The sequence below is a fragment of the Chlorocebus sabaeus genome, chromosome 9, assembly GCF_047675955.1.
Source record: "Chlorocebus sabaeus isolate Y175 chromosome 9, mChlSab1.0.hap1, whole genome shotgun sequence".
Taxonomy (NCBI): Eukaryota; Metazoa; Chordata; class Mammalia; order Primates; family Cercopithecidae; genus Chlorocebus; species Chlorocebus sabaeus.
Window position 1 is genome coordinate 128,408,070 of NC_132912.1, and position 13,371 is coordinate 128,421,440.

At 43.4% G+C, this 13,371-nt stretch overlaps 2 protein-coding genes across 5 annotated transcripts in view; one reads left to right on the forward strand and one right to left on the reverse strand.

Annotated features, from left to right (window-relative positions):
• BCCIP (BRCA2 and CDKN1A interacting protein) overlaps window positions 1-10,448 on the forward strand; it is a 28,714-nt gene extending 18,266 nt beyond the window's left edge. For 2 of the 4 annotated variants that reach the window (XM_007964387.3, XM_007964385.3), the window contains exon 8: window positions 9,881-10,448. In XM_007964387.3, the coding sequence (XP_007962578.2) occupies window positions 9,881-9,999 (119 nt within the window). In that variant the 3' untranslated portion in view covers window positions 10,000-10,448. Of the gene's footprint in view, window positions 1-1,508; window positions 5,342-9,880 lie in introns of those variants that run through there. The other 2 variants (XM_038009703.2, XM_007964386.3) reach the window with 2 other exon arrangements.
• The window catches only part of DHX32 (DEAH-box helicase 32 (putative)), a 56,039-nt gene that overhangs the window by 5,617 nt on the left and 37,051 nt on the right, over window positions 1-13,371 (reverse strand). The window contains exons 6-8 of the mRNA XM_007964382.3: window positions 10,729-10,971; window positions 9,298-9,397; window positions 9,048-9,206 (exon numbers count right to left, since the gene is read on the reverse strand). Coding sequence (XP_007962573.3) covers window positions 9,048-9,206; window positions 9,298-9,397; window positions 10,729-10,971 — 502 coding nt within the window. The remainder of the gene's footprint in view (window positions 1-9,047; window positions 9,207-9,297; window positions 9,398-10,728; window positions 10,972-13,371) is intronic.

The following is a 13,371-nucleotide window of genomic DNA, read 5'->3' on the forward strand; positions in this document are numbered from 1 at the left end:
AGAGGGTCCCAGCTGCAGTGTGCATGCAGCGGGGGGAACCCAGGTGGAGCCTGCCAGCCTCCCTGCAGTAGGAAAACAATGCCAGGGCTCCAGGGAGACTGACATGGCCGGAACTCGCGGTCACAGTACCAGAGAGAGACATACAAATAAGTCATGGGCCAGAGGGAGCTCCCTCAACTAGGTAGCGGAGCCCCACTGATCAGCGCATGTGTGTAAGGAACCACCTCAGGCCAGAGAAAGCCATGTGAGAGGATTAGAGGGAACAGTGGTGCTGACACAGGACCTAGGGTAGGGCCTGTTCCCACCAGCCAAGCTGGAAAACCTCATGATTTGTGAGGCACTGGGTAGAAAACACAAGGGAGAAACCCTAGATGGGCACTGCCACCTGACACATCTATACAGCAGGACCTGAAAGGATTTACTGCATCCCAGGACAAAGCTCAAAAATACTTCTGGGACTCCAAAAATACTCAGTGCCCAAGAAGGTAAAATGTACAAGGTTTAGCATCCAGTAGAGAAGCATGAAAAGCAGGAAAATACATTGCATAATACAGAGAAAAATTAATCACAACTGACCTGGAACTCAGATGCTAGAAATAGTAGACAAAGATGTTATTTCCCAGTGCAAATAAAGAAATAAAGATAGCAAGCTGATTCTCTCCATCTCTTTATTTCTCTTTTAAGTTTATGTAACATCGATAATGATGTGGTATTATATATGCTCAATCTCTACCAAAGTTTTTAAAAATCCATTTATTTAAAGAAATATATTCTCTTTGTGGAATAAGGCTATATATCGGTTGGTGCAAAAATAATCGCGGTTTTTGCCATTATTTTCAATGCAAAAACCACGATTACTTTTGCACCAACCTAATATTTATTAAATAAATACATGTGTTTTTTCCACCCTTCTGGTTCCTGGTATAGCAGTAAAGGTCACACAATGAAGCAAATTCCATAATAGAAAGCTGCACCCCCAAACTGCAGGATTTATGAGCCACTAGGTGGTTTTTCTCTTAGTTCCAGTAAGTGCAAAGTGGGCTGGAGCTGAAGACTCTGGGGACCTAAGAGGCGCTCAAACCTGTCTGCTCCTGGGAGTTCAAAGTAACAAATAGTAAAAACTTACTACATGCTGTCTAAACTTTGATCATTAAGCTATATGTCTAAATTTCAGGCAAACTGAGTAGCTCAAAAACCTCACTTTGGGAGGCCGAGGCGGGTGGATCATGAGGTCAGGAGATCGAAACCATCCTGGCTAACACAGTGAAACCGCGTCTCATCTAAAAAAATACAAAACGTTAGCTGGGCGTGGTGGCGGGCGCCTGTGGTACCAGCTACTCGGGAGGCTGAGGCAGGAGAATGGCGTGAACCCAGTGAGCTGAGATTGCGACACTGCACTCCAGCCTGGGCAACAGAGCGAGACTCCGTCTCAAAAACAAAACAAAACAAAACAAAAACAAAACCTACTCACAAACTTCGATTTGATAAAATTCCTCCATTCCTCTCAGGACAACTGGAAGGTATTAGAAGCTACTACTGTGGTCTGGGAAATGACTCAGAGAAGCTGCGATGCAGCCCACCACACTTCCAGTCCTGTGGGAGGACAGCTGAGCAAGCACCAGTATAACTTCAGCCTGACACACCCACCGCAGGCAAAAGATCTGCTACTGGGAGTGAGGGGCAGTGCCAAACCACTCAAGGGAAATCTGCAGGGAACCCAGACATCCGCTGGACGACTGTAGCAAGGCTTTCATCCTCACCTTGGGACAAATATGTTGAATTTCCCTATTATTTCGGAATGTTTTCCCATCAAGATTTAAAACTGAGCAGAAGCTTATGGCTTCCCAGAGATACTCCTGTCCTGCCTGGATCCTGACATACAGCACTACTGTCTTGTTCATTCTTGGGGACCTCTGGACTAACCATGACCTTGAGAAGTCACAATCATGGGAAATAAACAGATGGGCTATTCAGAAAAAAAGTTCAAGAGTTCTATCAGTGAGGCATGACATGAAAAGTAATAGCCGATCTGCGGGAGAAAGTACAAGCAGCAGCATCAGAAATAAGCATCTTAAACAGAGCAGGAAGGGGCTGGAGTACAAACTTAATTACTGAAAGCCTTTCAGAAACCAGTTTCTATAAATCAGCAAAGCTGCTGCATTTTAAGTTACAGGATCTTTGGCAATTGTCCGTTTAAGCATCTGGCTTGACAGCCAGGCTCCGTCCCCAAAGGGCACCTACTATTCACTTTTACACCCTGGAGTTGAGTTGTCCACACACAGAGTTAGTAACAGAAATGACTTCATGATTCTGCTTCTGGTCCTAACAACAGAAAATGAGAGGATGTTCTTGGGGTTTTATTATATTAGAAAGAATGAGTTAATGAATGCAGATTACAGAGGTGAGGGAACATTAATAAATAACTAAATAGGATTTGCTAATATTATATTCTGCATTTTAAGATATCTCCCCAGTGTGGCCCATAAACTTCTTTTAGCTAAAAAGCAGAATAATTTAGATGGGGGTTCTTTAGGGCAGTGCTGCTTAAGTATAATCCATAGTAAGTAACGCTAACAAATGGAATAGAAGTGTTTTAGCGTCAGGCCTCTTCGTTTTGGCAGTGCAAAATCAGACTGCTTTATTCTGAAGGCAATTTCGAGACGAACCAAACATCATTTTTATTAAGCTCGCTTGCCAACAGCAGCTGCACTCCCTGTAGAATAGCTCACTGCAAGGTCACACTCCTCCTCCACTACCATCACTCAAAGTAATGTGAAGGGCTATCATTACAGTATTTCTTCACTGTTGTGTGTGTCTGTTTTCCGTGGAACCCCAAACGCCAAGCTCCAGTATGTGCCTGCATTTTCCTTCCTTGGCATCAGTAGAAAACCTAGTTACAAAGAAAGGTCATTAAACTGCAACCAGCAGAGGAGGAGCCGATGCAGCACTAACTCCGAGCCCAGCACAGGCCAAGTGGAGTCCAAGGCCACGGCAGTTCCAGAGCTGACAGCCCCACGCAGCAGGTTTCCTGTGTTCTTATAATGTACGCCAACTTTGGAGACGTCAGATGGTAGGAAGCCTCGGTTGGCTCCCAAACCCTCACAGGAAGTCTGTCTACTCAGGTGCTCAGGAGGCTTCCTCCAGCCAGCTCTCCTTTGTTATAACAATCTTTGGCCTACTTTCTGCCTAACCTGGCAAAAATGGCTCAGAAACACTGAATTTCCTCTCAAGGTAGCTGGCATTATGCAAATGTATGCCAACATATTTATAGGTACTTTCCCACAGGTAAAAGTTTTAGTTGGCAGTTATTCCTGGGCATATGCCTAGGAGAGACAGCATCATGCCTTCTCTTGTCTAAAGTGGACATGTATTTCCATGAGAATAGGGCAGGGGGTCTCCTGGTAACCAGTCCCCAAAGCCAGGGCCATTCCCTCTCCTTCTACCACACTCCTTAACCCCCTTTCTTCCCAATAAGGGCAGAGAAGTAAGGCTGGATTTGAGTCATTAGAGTTGGAAAGGATATCAGAGAGAGAGCAGCCTCCATGGTAAACTGAAGAAAAGCATTTTCAACTCCCTGCCCATGGTTGGGGGCCAAGATCCTTGTGTCCAGCCTTGCCCTGGCCAGGGCTCTCAGGTAATGGCAGTGTCCCCACTGCCCTCCCCGTGCCACCCACACCGTGAGGCAGGTGGAGGCCAGCTCCTCTGAGCTTTGCTGTGCCCGAAGACCTCTCACATGCCAGCTCTGCTCCTGCCCGTGACGGGGAAGGAAACACATGCAGACCTGTGACAGCCACAGGCACCTCCCGATCCTCTCGACTCTCCCTGCATATCACATTACTCCTACCGCCTAGGCCTCAGAAAGGACTAAGTGGGGAAGAAGGAAGCCGAGTTTGTCTCCCACACGTGACTGCCTTTGCTCATGTTCTTGGGAAGACTACAGGCCTCCTAGAGGGCACCCGCCTAGTCAGTGTTCCTCAAGCATAAGGGCATTGGGAAAGTCCTGCCACTTCACAAATTACCAATGGTCCCCACTCCCAGTAACTGTTCTTACAGCCAGGAAGCTGGCCCCAGGTTTTTGTAGTGGTGACTAGCTGAAGACTCTCCCCACGCTCATACCATTAGAGAGAACTATCTTTAAACAAGAGTTGGCATTGTAGTTAGATGGTATGGAACTGGCAGTCCCAGAACAACCTAGAAAAAAACCAGGAAAAAAATGCATGGGTTTTAAAATGACCATACAATGGGTGTTTTCCATATGAGCAGTTAAAAGACTTTATGTTTGGTGTTGGTTCGTGATTTCCTTATAAGGGTGAGGCTCAAATTATTATTTGCTCTCAGTCTATTTTGAGTATCTTGTGCTATTGGCACTGGCAAGGCTCTGGGGCAGGCACACATCTGGGACAGCCTCACTCTTGGCCCTTCTGGTGTGGACGATCTCATTTATATGTGGAGATGCACATGTAAATCAAGAATCCTGCTCTACTGGAAGTGGACTTTTACCTCCAAATTGTCCCCTTTTATGGGAACTGTACCTTCACTTCCATACTTCTAGGAGCAGGATTTTGTGCCACGTGACACCACCACATTATCACCACTAACCCCAGTCACAGGGGACTGCTTCTCAAATGGAATCAATGGCTCCCTTTCCTGGGAGTTTTCGGCTTTAGACCAAGGGAGTTTCCAGGAGCTGACATAGTAAATCATAAAGCTTAGGGCAGAGAGCAGCTAAGACTCTGCCCAGTTCCTAACGGGCCATGAACTGGTACCCATTATGGCCTGGGGGTTGGGGACCCCTGCATTAATGTATATACACATTTACATAAATGGACAGATAGAGAGAAATGCGGTTATCACTTAGGAGGGCTGAAGGAGCAAATGAAGTTTCTGTTTCTGATTTATTTTAGAGTTGGGACTTGGGCATTGTGTAAAAGAGTCCACAGGGGGAGAAACTGAAGAATGAAGAGATGGTGTAGACCCTAAGACTCTACGATGTCTAGGGCCTCTGGGGAATAGCATTAAGAGTTGGTTCTGAAGAGGACAAGGAGGAAAGCCTTCTGCTTCACTTAATTTCACAGGGATGTGTTCACAAAACCTGGCATTTGCCTAACTCCTACTTCTTTACACTGTACATGGCAATTTTGCATAAACATCTCATTTGTACCTCTAAATAACCCCAGGATACAAGAGGGCAGACACTCTACCCTAAATTTACAGATGAGAAAAAGACAAGTGACTTGCCAAAGCCACATGGCCACCCAGCTGTTTTGTCATATGTAAAGTGAGGTTTTGAACTTGGGCCTTCCGCCTGCAGTGTTGAAACTGGTACGTGGCATGCTCTGCCAGCACAGCTGACGCTGGACTCCCAAGTCCAGTGCTCCTGCTGTTATCTACCATGGCTCTTCCTGGCTCCGGCCATCTCAGAGGCAATCTGATGATGTCTCCTAATACCTGAGGGTCATTATCTGCTTCTCACACCCATTAAAACTGTTCTTTCTAGGACGCTCTGCAACTCAGGGCCCATGTGGTGCAGACTCAGGTAGGAGTCACTCACACGGTGATCATTATGTTATAGCATTTACTATACACCAGTCACTTTTCTAAGGGGCATGCATGTGTTAACTAATTTATCTTAATAACTCTGTGAACCAATTGCTTTGATTATCCTCGTATTCAGATAAATGAAGTGAAGCAATGAGAGTCCTAATTTGCTGAATAATACCCCACTAGTGACTGATGGGGCCAGGCTTGGAGCCCTGGCAGCCTGGCCCAAGAGCCTGCACCTTTTGGTGTAATCCCCTCAATATGGGGACCATCTACCCCAGTTTGCCCAGGGTGGTATCTGTTTCCACCTTTAATCATTAACAGCATTCATGCCCCTGTCCTGTGAGGTTCACAGGGAGATGGTCCGTTTGTCTGAATTCATCACAAAATAAACAGGTTCCATTAAGTTAAACTGCTGTTTTGTTTTGTTAGTAGGGAGGGGTCACTCCTAAGCCACAGCCATCTTTCTGCCTGGACTGTTGCACTCAAAAACATATCAGCTTAAAAAGAGCCTAAAGGGCTTCAGGAGCCAAAAGTACTTCTATTCTGGGCCCTTTAAAACCTCTCCCAGATTTTGCTTTCATTTTCTGTAACATTATTTACTTTATTGTTTCCAGGATCCTCACACACTGGCCCTGGAAAGTTGTTTTGGCATGTTTGTCTTTCTTTTTCACGTTTGTCTTTCTTTCCCTCATCTGAGTATAGCAGTAACTTTTGTGTAGCCTTTAAACAGATACTAGTCTAACCTTCATTAACTTAAAAACCTAGGTAGGCTGTGGCCTCCTGGCAGTCAGTGCTAGAATATTTGCTCGACTCTCTGGGCTGTTTGGGCAGTGCAAGTCCTGCCTGCAGGTGTCAGGCGCTGCGGCAGAGCTATGGGGAGGGCCACATGTGAGGGCCATCGGCAGCCTGCGTCCTCCCATTCTCCTCTTAGTACATGTAAATGTTATGAGTACATGTAAATGTTATATATAGTATAGTAAATGTTACTATAACATTTAAAGATCATTTTGTAAGTTCCAAAGCCAAATCTTGAGTTTCCAAGTGATTTACAAACAAGCGCATATACTTCTCTAGTATTCTTACAAACTGGGCTTTTAGTGTGGTAAATCCTATTCCAGAAGGTCTTGATGAATTGGTTTAGGAATCCTCTGGTGAAAGATATGCACCATCACAGATTGACACCATTGTAGAATCTTTTTTTTTTCTTTTGAATCAGGGCCTTACTCTGTTGCCGTCTGAAGTACAGCAGCACGATCATAGCTCACTGCAACCTTGAACCCTGGACTCAGGTGATCCTCCTGACTCAGCTTCCCAAGAAGCTAGGACTACAGGCGTATGCCACCACACCTGGCTGATTAAAAAAAAATTTTTTTTGTAGAGATGGGATCTCATTATATTGCCCAGGTTGGTCTTGAGTTCCTGGCCCTCAAGCAGTCCTCCCACCTCAGCCTCCCAAAGTGTCAGGATTACAGGTGTAAGCCACCATGCCCAGCCCTGCAGAATCTTTAATTCCTCTTTTCGCCAGCGCCATCCCTGGCCTCTGCAGCCTTTGACTTTCTTTTCTTTCCTTTTCCTTTTTTTTTTTTTTTTTTTAGATAAAGTTTTGCTCTTGTTGCCCAGGCTGGAGTGCAGTGGCACAATCTCAGCTCACCGCAACCTCCACCTCCTGAGTTCAAGTGATTCTCCTGCCTCAGCCTCCCAAGTAGCTGGGATTACAGGCATGTGCCACCATGCCTGGCTAATTTTGTTTTTAGTAGGGACGAATTTTCACTATGTTGGTCAGGCTAGGCTGGTCTTGAACTCCTGACCTCAGGTGATCCACCTGCCCTCGGCCTCCCAAAATGCTGGGATTCGAGGCGTGAGCCACCGCGACCAGCAGCTTTATTTTCTTCCTACATTTTCCCCCGTTTTCATGAGGCACTGCCTTATCGAACACGCCATGCCTGTTTGTGTTTGGGTTCACTTTTTTCATAATCCAAAGAATCACAGATCATACCAGTCATCTGGGCACTACCACAATGAGTTCTGCCTCCGAATGCAAAGATGACATCTGCTGTAGTCTGGTCCCTTTGGGCTAGTTTTCTCCAAATTCCTCTCTAGGTACCACTGCCTCCCCAGGGTAACAGCAGTCTCAGGCTATCTGTTTCCACTGAAGTGGTCAGCTGGTCCTGAGGCCTCCTACCCCAATAGACAGTGAGTGTGTCATTCAGGATGGAGGTCAATTGTTAGGCAGCCAAGGAAGAAAAAGAAAACTGATTTTTAAAAAAGAGGTCCAGATCAGGGGAATTCAATTAACAGCCTGTAGCCTAGTTATGCCAAATTCATTTTCACATGGTTCATGCATCCTGAAAAGGGTAACAAGTTTGCTGGATTTGCGTATTTCAATTATAAGTTGAATTAAATGCAGCAGCTGCAAGCATCTTTTTCTTTTTTTGCTTCCAAAACAATGAATCAGAGTTAATCCACAGTTATATTTTCCCCAAGCACAGCAGAAAAGTTATGTGTGTATTGTCGGGAGACAAAAATAAATTGTTACCCTAACCCTTTTGTCCCCCAGTTATCAGCTTTAAGCCTCATGGAATGAGCAGCACCAAGGGTGACCATGGAGAGAACACAGTGATATAGTCTGCTTTTAAAAATCCTTGACATCACCAAGCCTGCCTTTTCTTCTCCTTGCATTTCTAGTTCACCAAACATCTACTAACCTGAGCAAGAAGATGCCTAGAAATCAACAGGTGGTGATTTCTGGGCATATGAGACGAACAGTGGGACTGGAAGAGCAATTTTCAAAAATGAAACCTATCTTGTTGGGGCTTAGGACACACCACCTCAAAATATGACTGAAGGAGACTAGAATATGCCACCCCAAAATATACTTCTCTGGCATATTTTGAGCTGGTTATTCTGAGAAACTGCAGACATAGGAGTAGCTCTGAAAAGTTGTCATTTAGTAAAAGAAATCTACATCTACAAAGGAAATCTACATTAGTCTAAGTGTGGTGGCTTGCACCTATGGTCCCAGCTATTTGGGAAGCTGTGGTGGGAGGATCACTTGAGCCTGGGAGGTGGAGGTTGCAGTGAGCTATGATCATGCCACTGTACTCCAGTCTGTGACAGAGCAAGACCCTGTCTCAAAAAAAAAAAAAGAAAAAAAAGAAAAAAGGAAAATCCAAGCTGCTGAGAATTCTTCTTTCTGCTGATACTTACGCTTCCATACTCCACATTCCCCCACTCCTTAAGCCCAGTACCCCTGTGCTCCAGTGTCCAACAGCAGACACATTTCTAGTGTCAGAACAGATATTTCCTAGAGGTTTGTGGGGTTTTAAAAATTATCTTCAGAGAATGTTTACCTCTAGCGGAAAAATGCTTCAGTCCAAACCAACGCCCCCTCCATACTTGTGTGTACTGCCGAGCATCATGTGAACTTAGGACAGGGAATGGGCAGGAGGAGAGAAGGTGAATCTCAGCCCACATGCCTGGCTGACACGGGAGCATAAGGCTACCTGGTCTGTTCATGAAGTCACAGTGGCCTAGGCCCGCAATGTCTATCCTCTTCATAAAAAGCACCATGCTTGTTAGGTTGGCTTCCTGCATTTCTGCTGGCTTAAGTGGTGTCATGTCTTTGGAGGCAAATTCTTCAGTGTACAGGCAAAAAAATTTTCCTAAAAGACACGAAGAAAAATGGCTTTAATATTTCTGGGTTGCCTGCATACAAGAATTGACAACATTTAGTATTTGTGTCCACAGCACTACCTGAAGATGACGAGCCAAGAATCTGCTTGCGTATCTCTGCCTGGCTTTGGCTGATGGGCTGCATGACAAGCGAGTTTGCTCTTATTCTCGGGTTGTACACCTTTAAATGGAAAGACAGCATCATTAGCGTCAGATAAGTCATGATTTAGTAGGCTCACTGATCCTGAAGAGAATATGCTGTTTGCAGAACTTTACTCCATGAAATGCACCGCTACAGACTCATTTTCTTGGTACAATATTTATTATTGTTTCACTTGCCTTGAGATGGAAACTGCAAGTGCTTTGATAAATGGATTTAAAGGTCGTCTGCTTTCATTGTGGCTTCAATAACTATGGGACCTCTGTGTCACTGCCAAAATACTAGCACTGTCATTTCTCAAAGCACTGCACTGGTGAATGATAACATATCTTCATATGCCACACAGAGAAAGGGTTCTTACTTGATAGTGCCATGTTTCTTTATAGTTTTGTTCAAATCAACCAGGATCTTGGTGGTCTCACCTTTACAATACATACTGAGAGTTCCGGTCATAACAGCTAATACAGAAACTGCATATGGCACTAACAATGATTTTCCTTACAGGTGGTTCACGGGGGCAAGTGACAGCCCTGGTTTCTCTGAAGGCTGGACTAATTCAATCAAGATCAACTCTAAGTGATTTCCAGGGAACCTTCATGACTGTTGGAATTGCTCTGTCATAATAAGGCAGGGATATTTAGAAGGCTCATAGTCTCCTGGAGGGATAAAACATCTCAGCACCTAGTAATGGTAAATTAGTCAATATTTGTTAGTTTCCTTTCAGATATCAAATGCTATGATTTTCTGAAGTCTTAGTGTCAGGTTTGAAATACCTTGTTTTCCTTTTTTTTTCTAATTTTTAATTTAAAAGTAAGAGAGAATATTTTGTAATGATTAGGATGAAAATTTTATCATGTCAATTATAAGCCAAAAATTGCTAAAATAAAGTCAGTATACTTGAAACAATTTCTAGTAAGTTCTCTGGGGTAAGATACTAATTACTTTGATAAAGGGGCCATCAAAATATCCAGTAAAATGTTCATAAGAAAAGATTAGTTTAAGAGTCAAACAGTTTGCTTTGCTAGTACCTTAGCTAAAGAAAAAATACCATTAAAGATAACTATCACCTTTATGCTCTAGTAGTTGATTCTTTCCTCAAAAGTTTCTCCTTTGGCAGCTCAATCAATTTAATTCATTTCCAAACTTCCAACATGCTAATGAAAGACAGTAATACGTGATCAAGACTTTTGTTACTGGCTGCAATAATTCTTCTTTGCACTCATGACCAAATTCAAAGAATCCCCAGGTCACATAGTTCATCCTCACTTCCTGATCAGTAAAATGGTAGGAAACTGAGAAACTGGTGCTTGACAATTATTAGCAGTCTGTTTAACCTACTCAATAATAATTACCTTTCTTCTTTCCACACCTACATCGATAACAAATTTGACTGAGTTACTCCAGATCAAAGACTCTCCAGAGCTAGTAGTTAACACCACTCTTCTTTGATAAACTTGGCATTTTTTTTCTGTTTCATCGAGTGGCTTGAACAATGAACATTTCTCTTTTGGATACAAAGGAACCACCACCAGTTCTCCAAGATCTGGGTTTAGGTTAGATCCTTGATAGACAATTTCATAGACTTTCTCAATATCCTAAAGAAAAAAAAAAAAAACCCATGAAAATAAAATACAATGCAAACAACTTCACTATGAAAAAAATGTCTGAATTACATAAAATTTTAGGCAATACTACATAACAGATACAGAGAAAGAAATGCCTGTGTTGCTGCCTACATGTATCTTTAAATAAGGAAAGATGCACCTAAATGAGAAAACATCTTTTGGGAAGTTAAATAGAATTTATATTGTTTTCCCATTTAATTTCATTAGATTTCAATAGAAATCTAAGTAAAAAAGATGACTTCCCACAACTGCCATAGTTTTTCCAGCTCAATTCCATTCTCCAGGTCTCTAGCTTATGTCTCTTTCCTTTCCATACCCTTTGTAGAATGGGATTGAGTTAACTCAAGGGTTTTGTAGGAAGACAGAGCCATCTAGAAGAATAGCAAGGTATCACAGGTCGCTGAGAACTAGGTGAGCTGTGCTTGTTTCCTGATCTGCTAAGCGGCTCCCAGGAAGCTGGGCAGAGGCCACTCCATGGGGTCCCACATCAGCTGGTACATCGGTACAGTCACTTGCTTGCACTTCCCTTTTCCACATATTTACTTGGGGCAGATTTTTTTTACCAAGCAAACAGCATGGCTGTTGATCCTAACGAGTGAAAACTTACCAATTGGAATAATGAGAACAAAATGATTTCTCCATTCTTATAATTCTGATTACTTCACTTTACCCCTCATATTAAGGAAGGATTGTTTAGAAACTAAAAGGAAGGCCAGGTGTGGTGGCTCATGCCTATAATCCCAGCACTTTGGGAGGCTGAGTTGGGCGGATCACTAAGTCAAGATATCAAGACCATCCTGGCCAAGATGGTGAAACCCTGTCTCTACTAAAAATACAAAAATTAGCTGGATGTGGTGGCATGCGCCTGTAGTCCCAGCTACTCGGGAGGCTGAGGCAGGAGAATCACTTGAACCCGGGAGACGGATGCTGCATCATGCCGAGATCGTGCCACTGCACTCCAGCCTGGCAACAGAACGAGTCTCTGTCTCAAAAATAAATAAATAAATAAAAATGAAATTAAAAGGAAAAGAATGAGTACTTGAGCTGAGCTGCATCCCCGAACCTGGCTGCTGGTTGGCCTTAGGAGGACATGCATTCATTCCTCCCAGATGAGTCCATCAAGCAAGCTTCTCATTCGTGCAACTTAACAGCTAACTTGGATTTGGAAAAGGAGATTTGATTCCAGTAGCCCATTCATGAGCAATTTCCCATCAAAATAAACTTTTTTTTTTTGAGATAAGAGTCTCGCTCTGTTGCCCAGGCTGGTGTGTAGAGGTGTGATCTTGGCTCACTGCAAGCTCCGCCTCCCAGGTTCGTGCCATTCTCCTGCCTCAGCCTCCCTAGTAGCTGGCGCTACAGGTGCCTGCCACCATGCCCGGCTAATCTTTTTTGTATTTTTAGTAGAGACGGGATTTCACCATGTTAGCCAGATGGTCTCGATCCCCTGACTTCGTGATCCGCCTGCCTCGGCCTCCCAAAGTCCTGGGATTACAGGTGTGAGCCACCGTGCCTGGCCCAAGATAAACTTTTTATTGCATTGAAATATTTACTTTTATTCTCTTAGAATATGTGAAAAAATAATTATGGCCACTAATTCTTTATTTGGTTCTGGTTGCTAAAACTTTTTAGTCATAGGTGAATTCTTCGAGTAATGCTGCTTCTAATGCTCTCTCACTGAGCTATTTCGGCTGCCTTGTAAGTGGGTTCTAATGTTGAATTTTATTCCAAATGGCAATAAAAAAGAATTTTTAAAATCTTCAGAAGGGAAAAAGCAGAGCAAAATGAAATAGATATATAGTTTAGACTCCTCAAGCACAGCTGTTACAGGGCTTTAAGGCCGTAATCTGCAGAATTTGGGGCAGAAAAGCTTTAAAAAATATGCACCTGGTACTTCAGACATTTTGTTTATTCATTTTCTTGATTCTTACTCAATGTATGTGGTTTATTTACCTATGCATAACTTTCCTATAACTACCTGCACAGTTATGGGGAACAGCAACACCCACTGAAGGATGATGATACCCAGCAGACATCTAGCTCGCCAAAAATGAAAGAAGATCCGCAACTGCATAGAACATTTCCCAGGAAAACCTCCAACCTAAAAACACCTTTGTGATAGTTTATTACTGCACAATAATCTGGCTGCATATTATCGTAAATCTCAATGTATGTTTTCTATTTCATATTTTGTTTTCCGGTTAAAAGACAGCTAGGTGATAGGAAACAACACACTAAACATTCAGGGCTCTAAGTCTCAATTAAGCACCAAGACACAGGGCAGCCTGTGAATTACAGAGATTAATTCACAGCAGGTGTGGTGCTAAGCAAGTGGTTGGAGAAAATGTGACACACCTAATGTAAATGCATTGC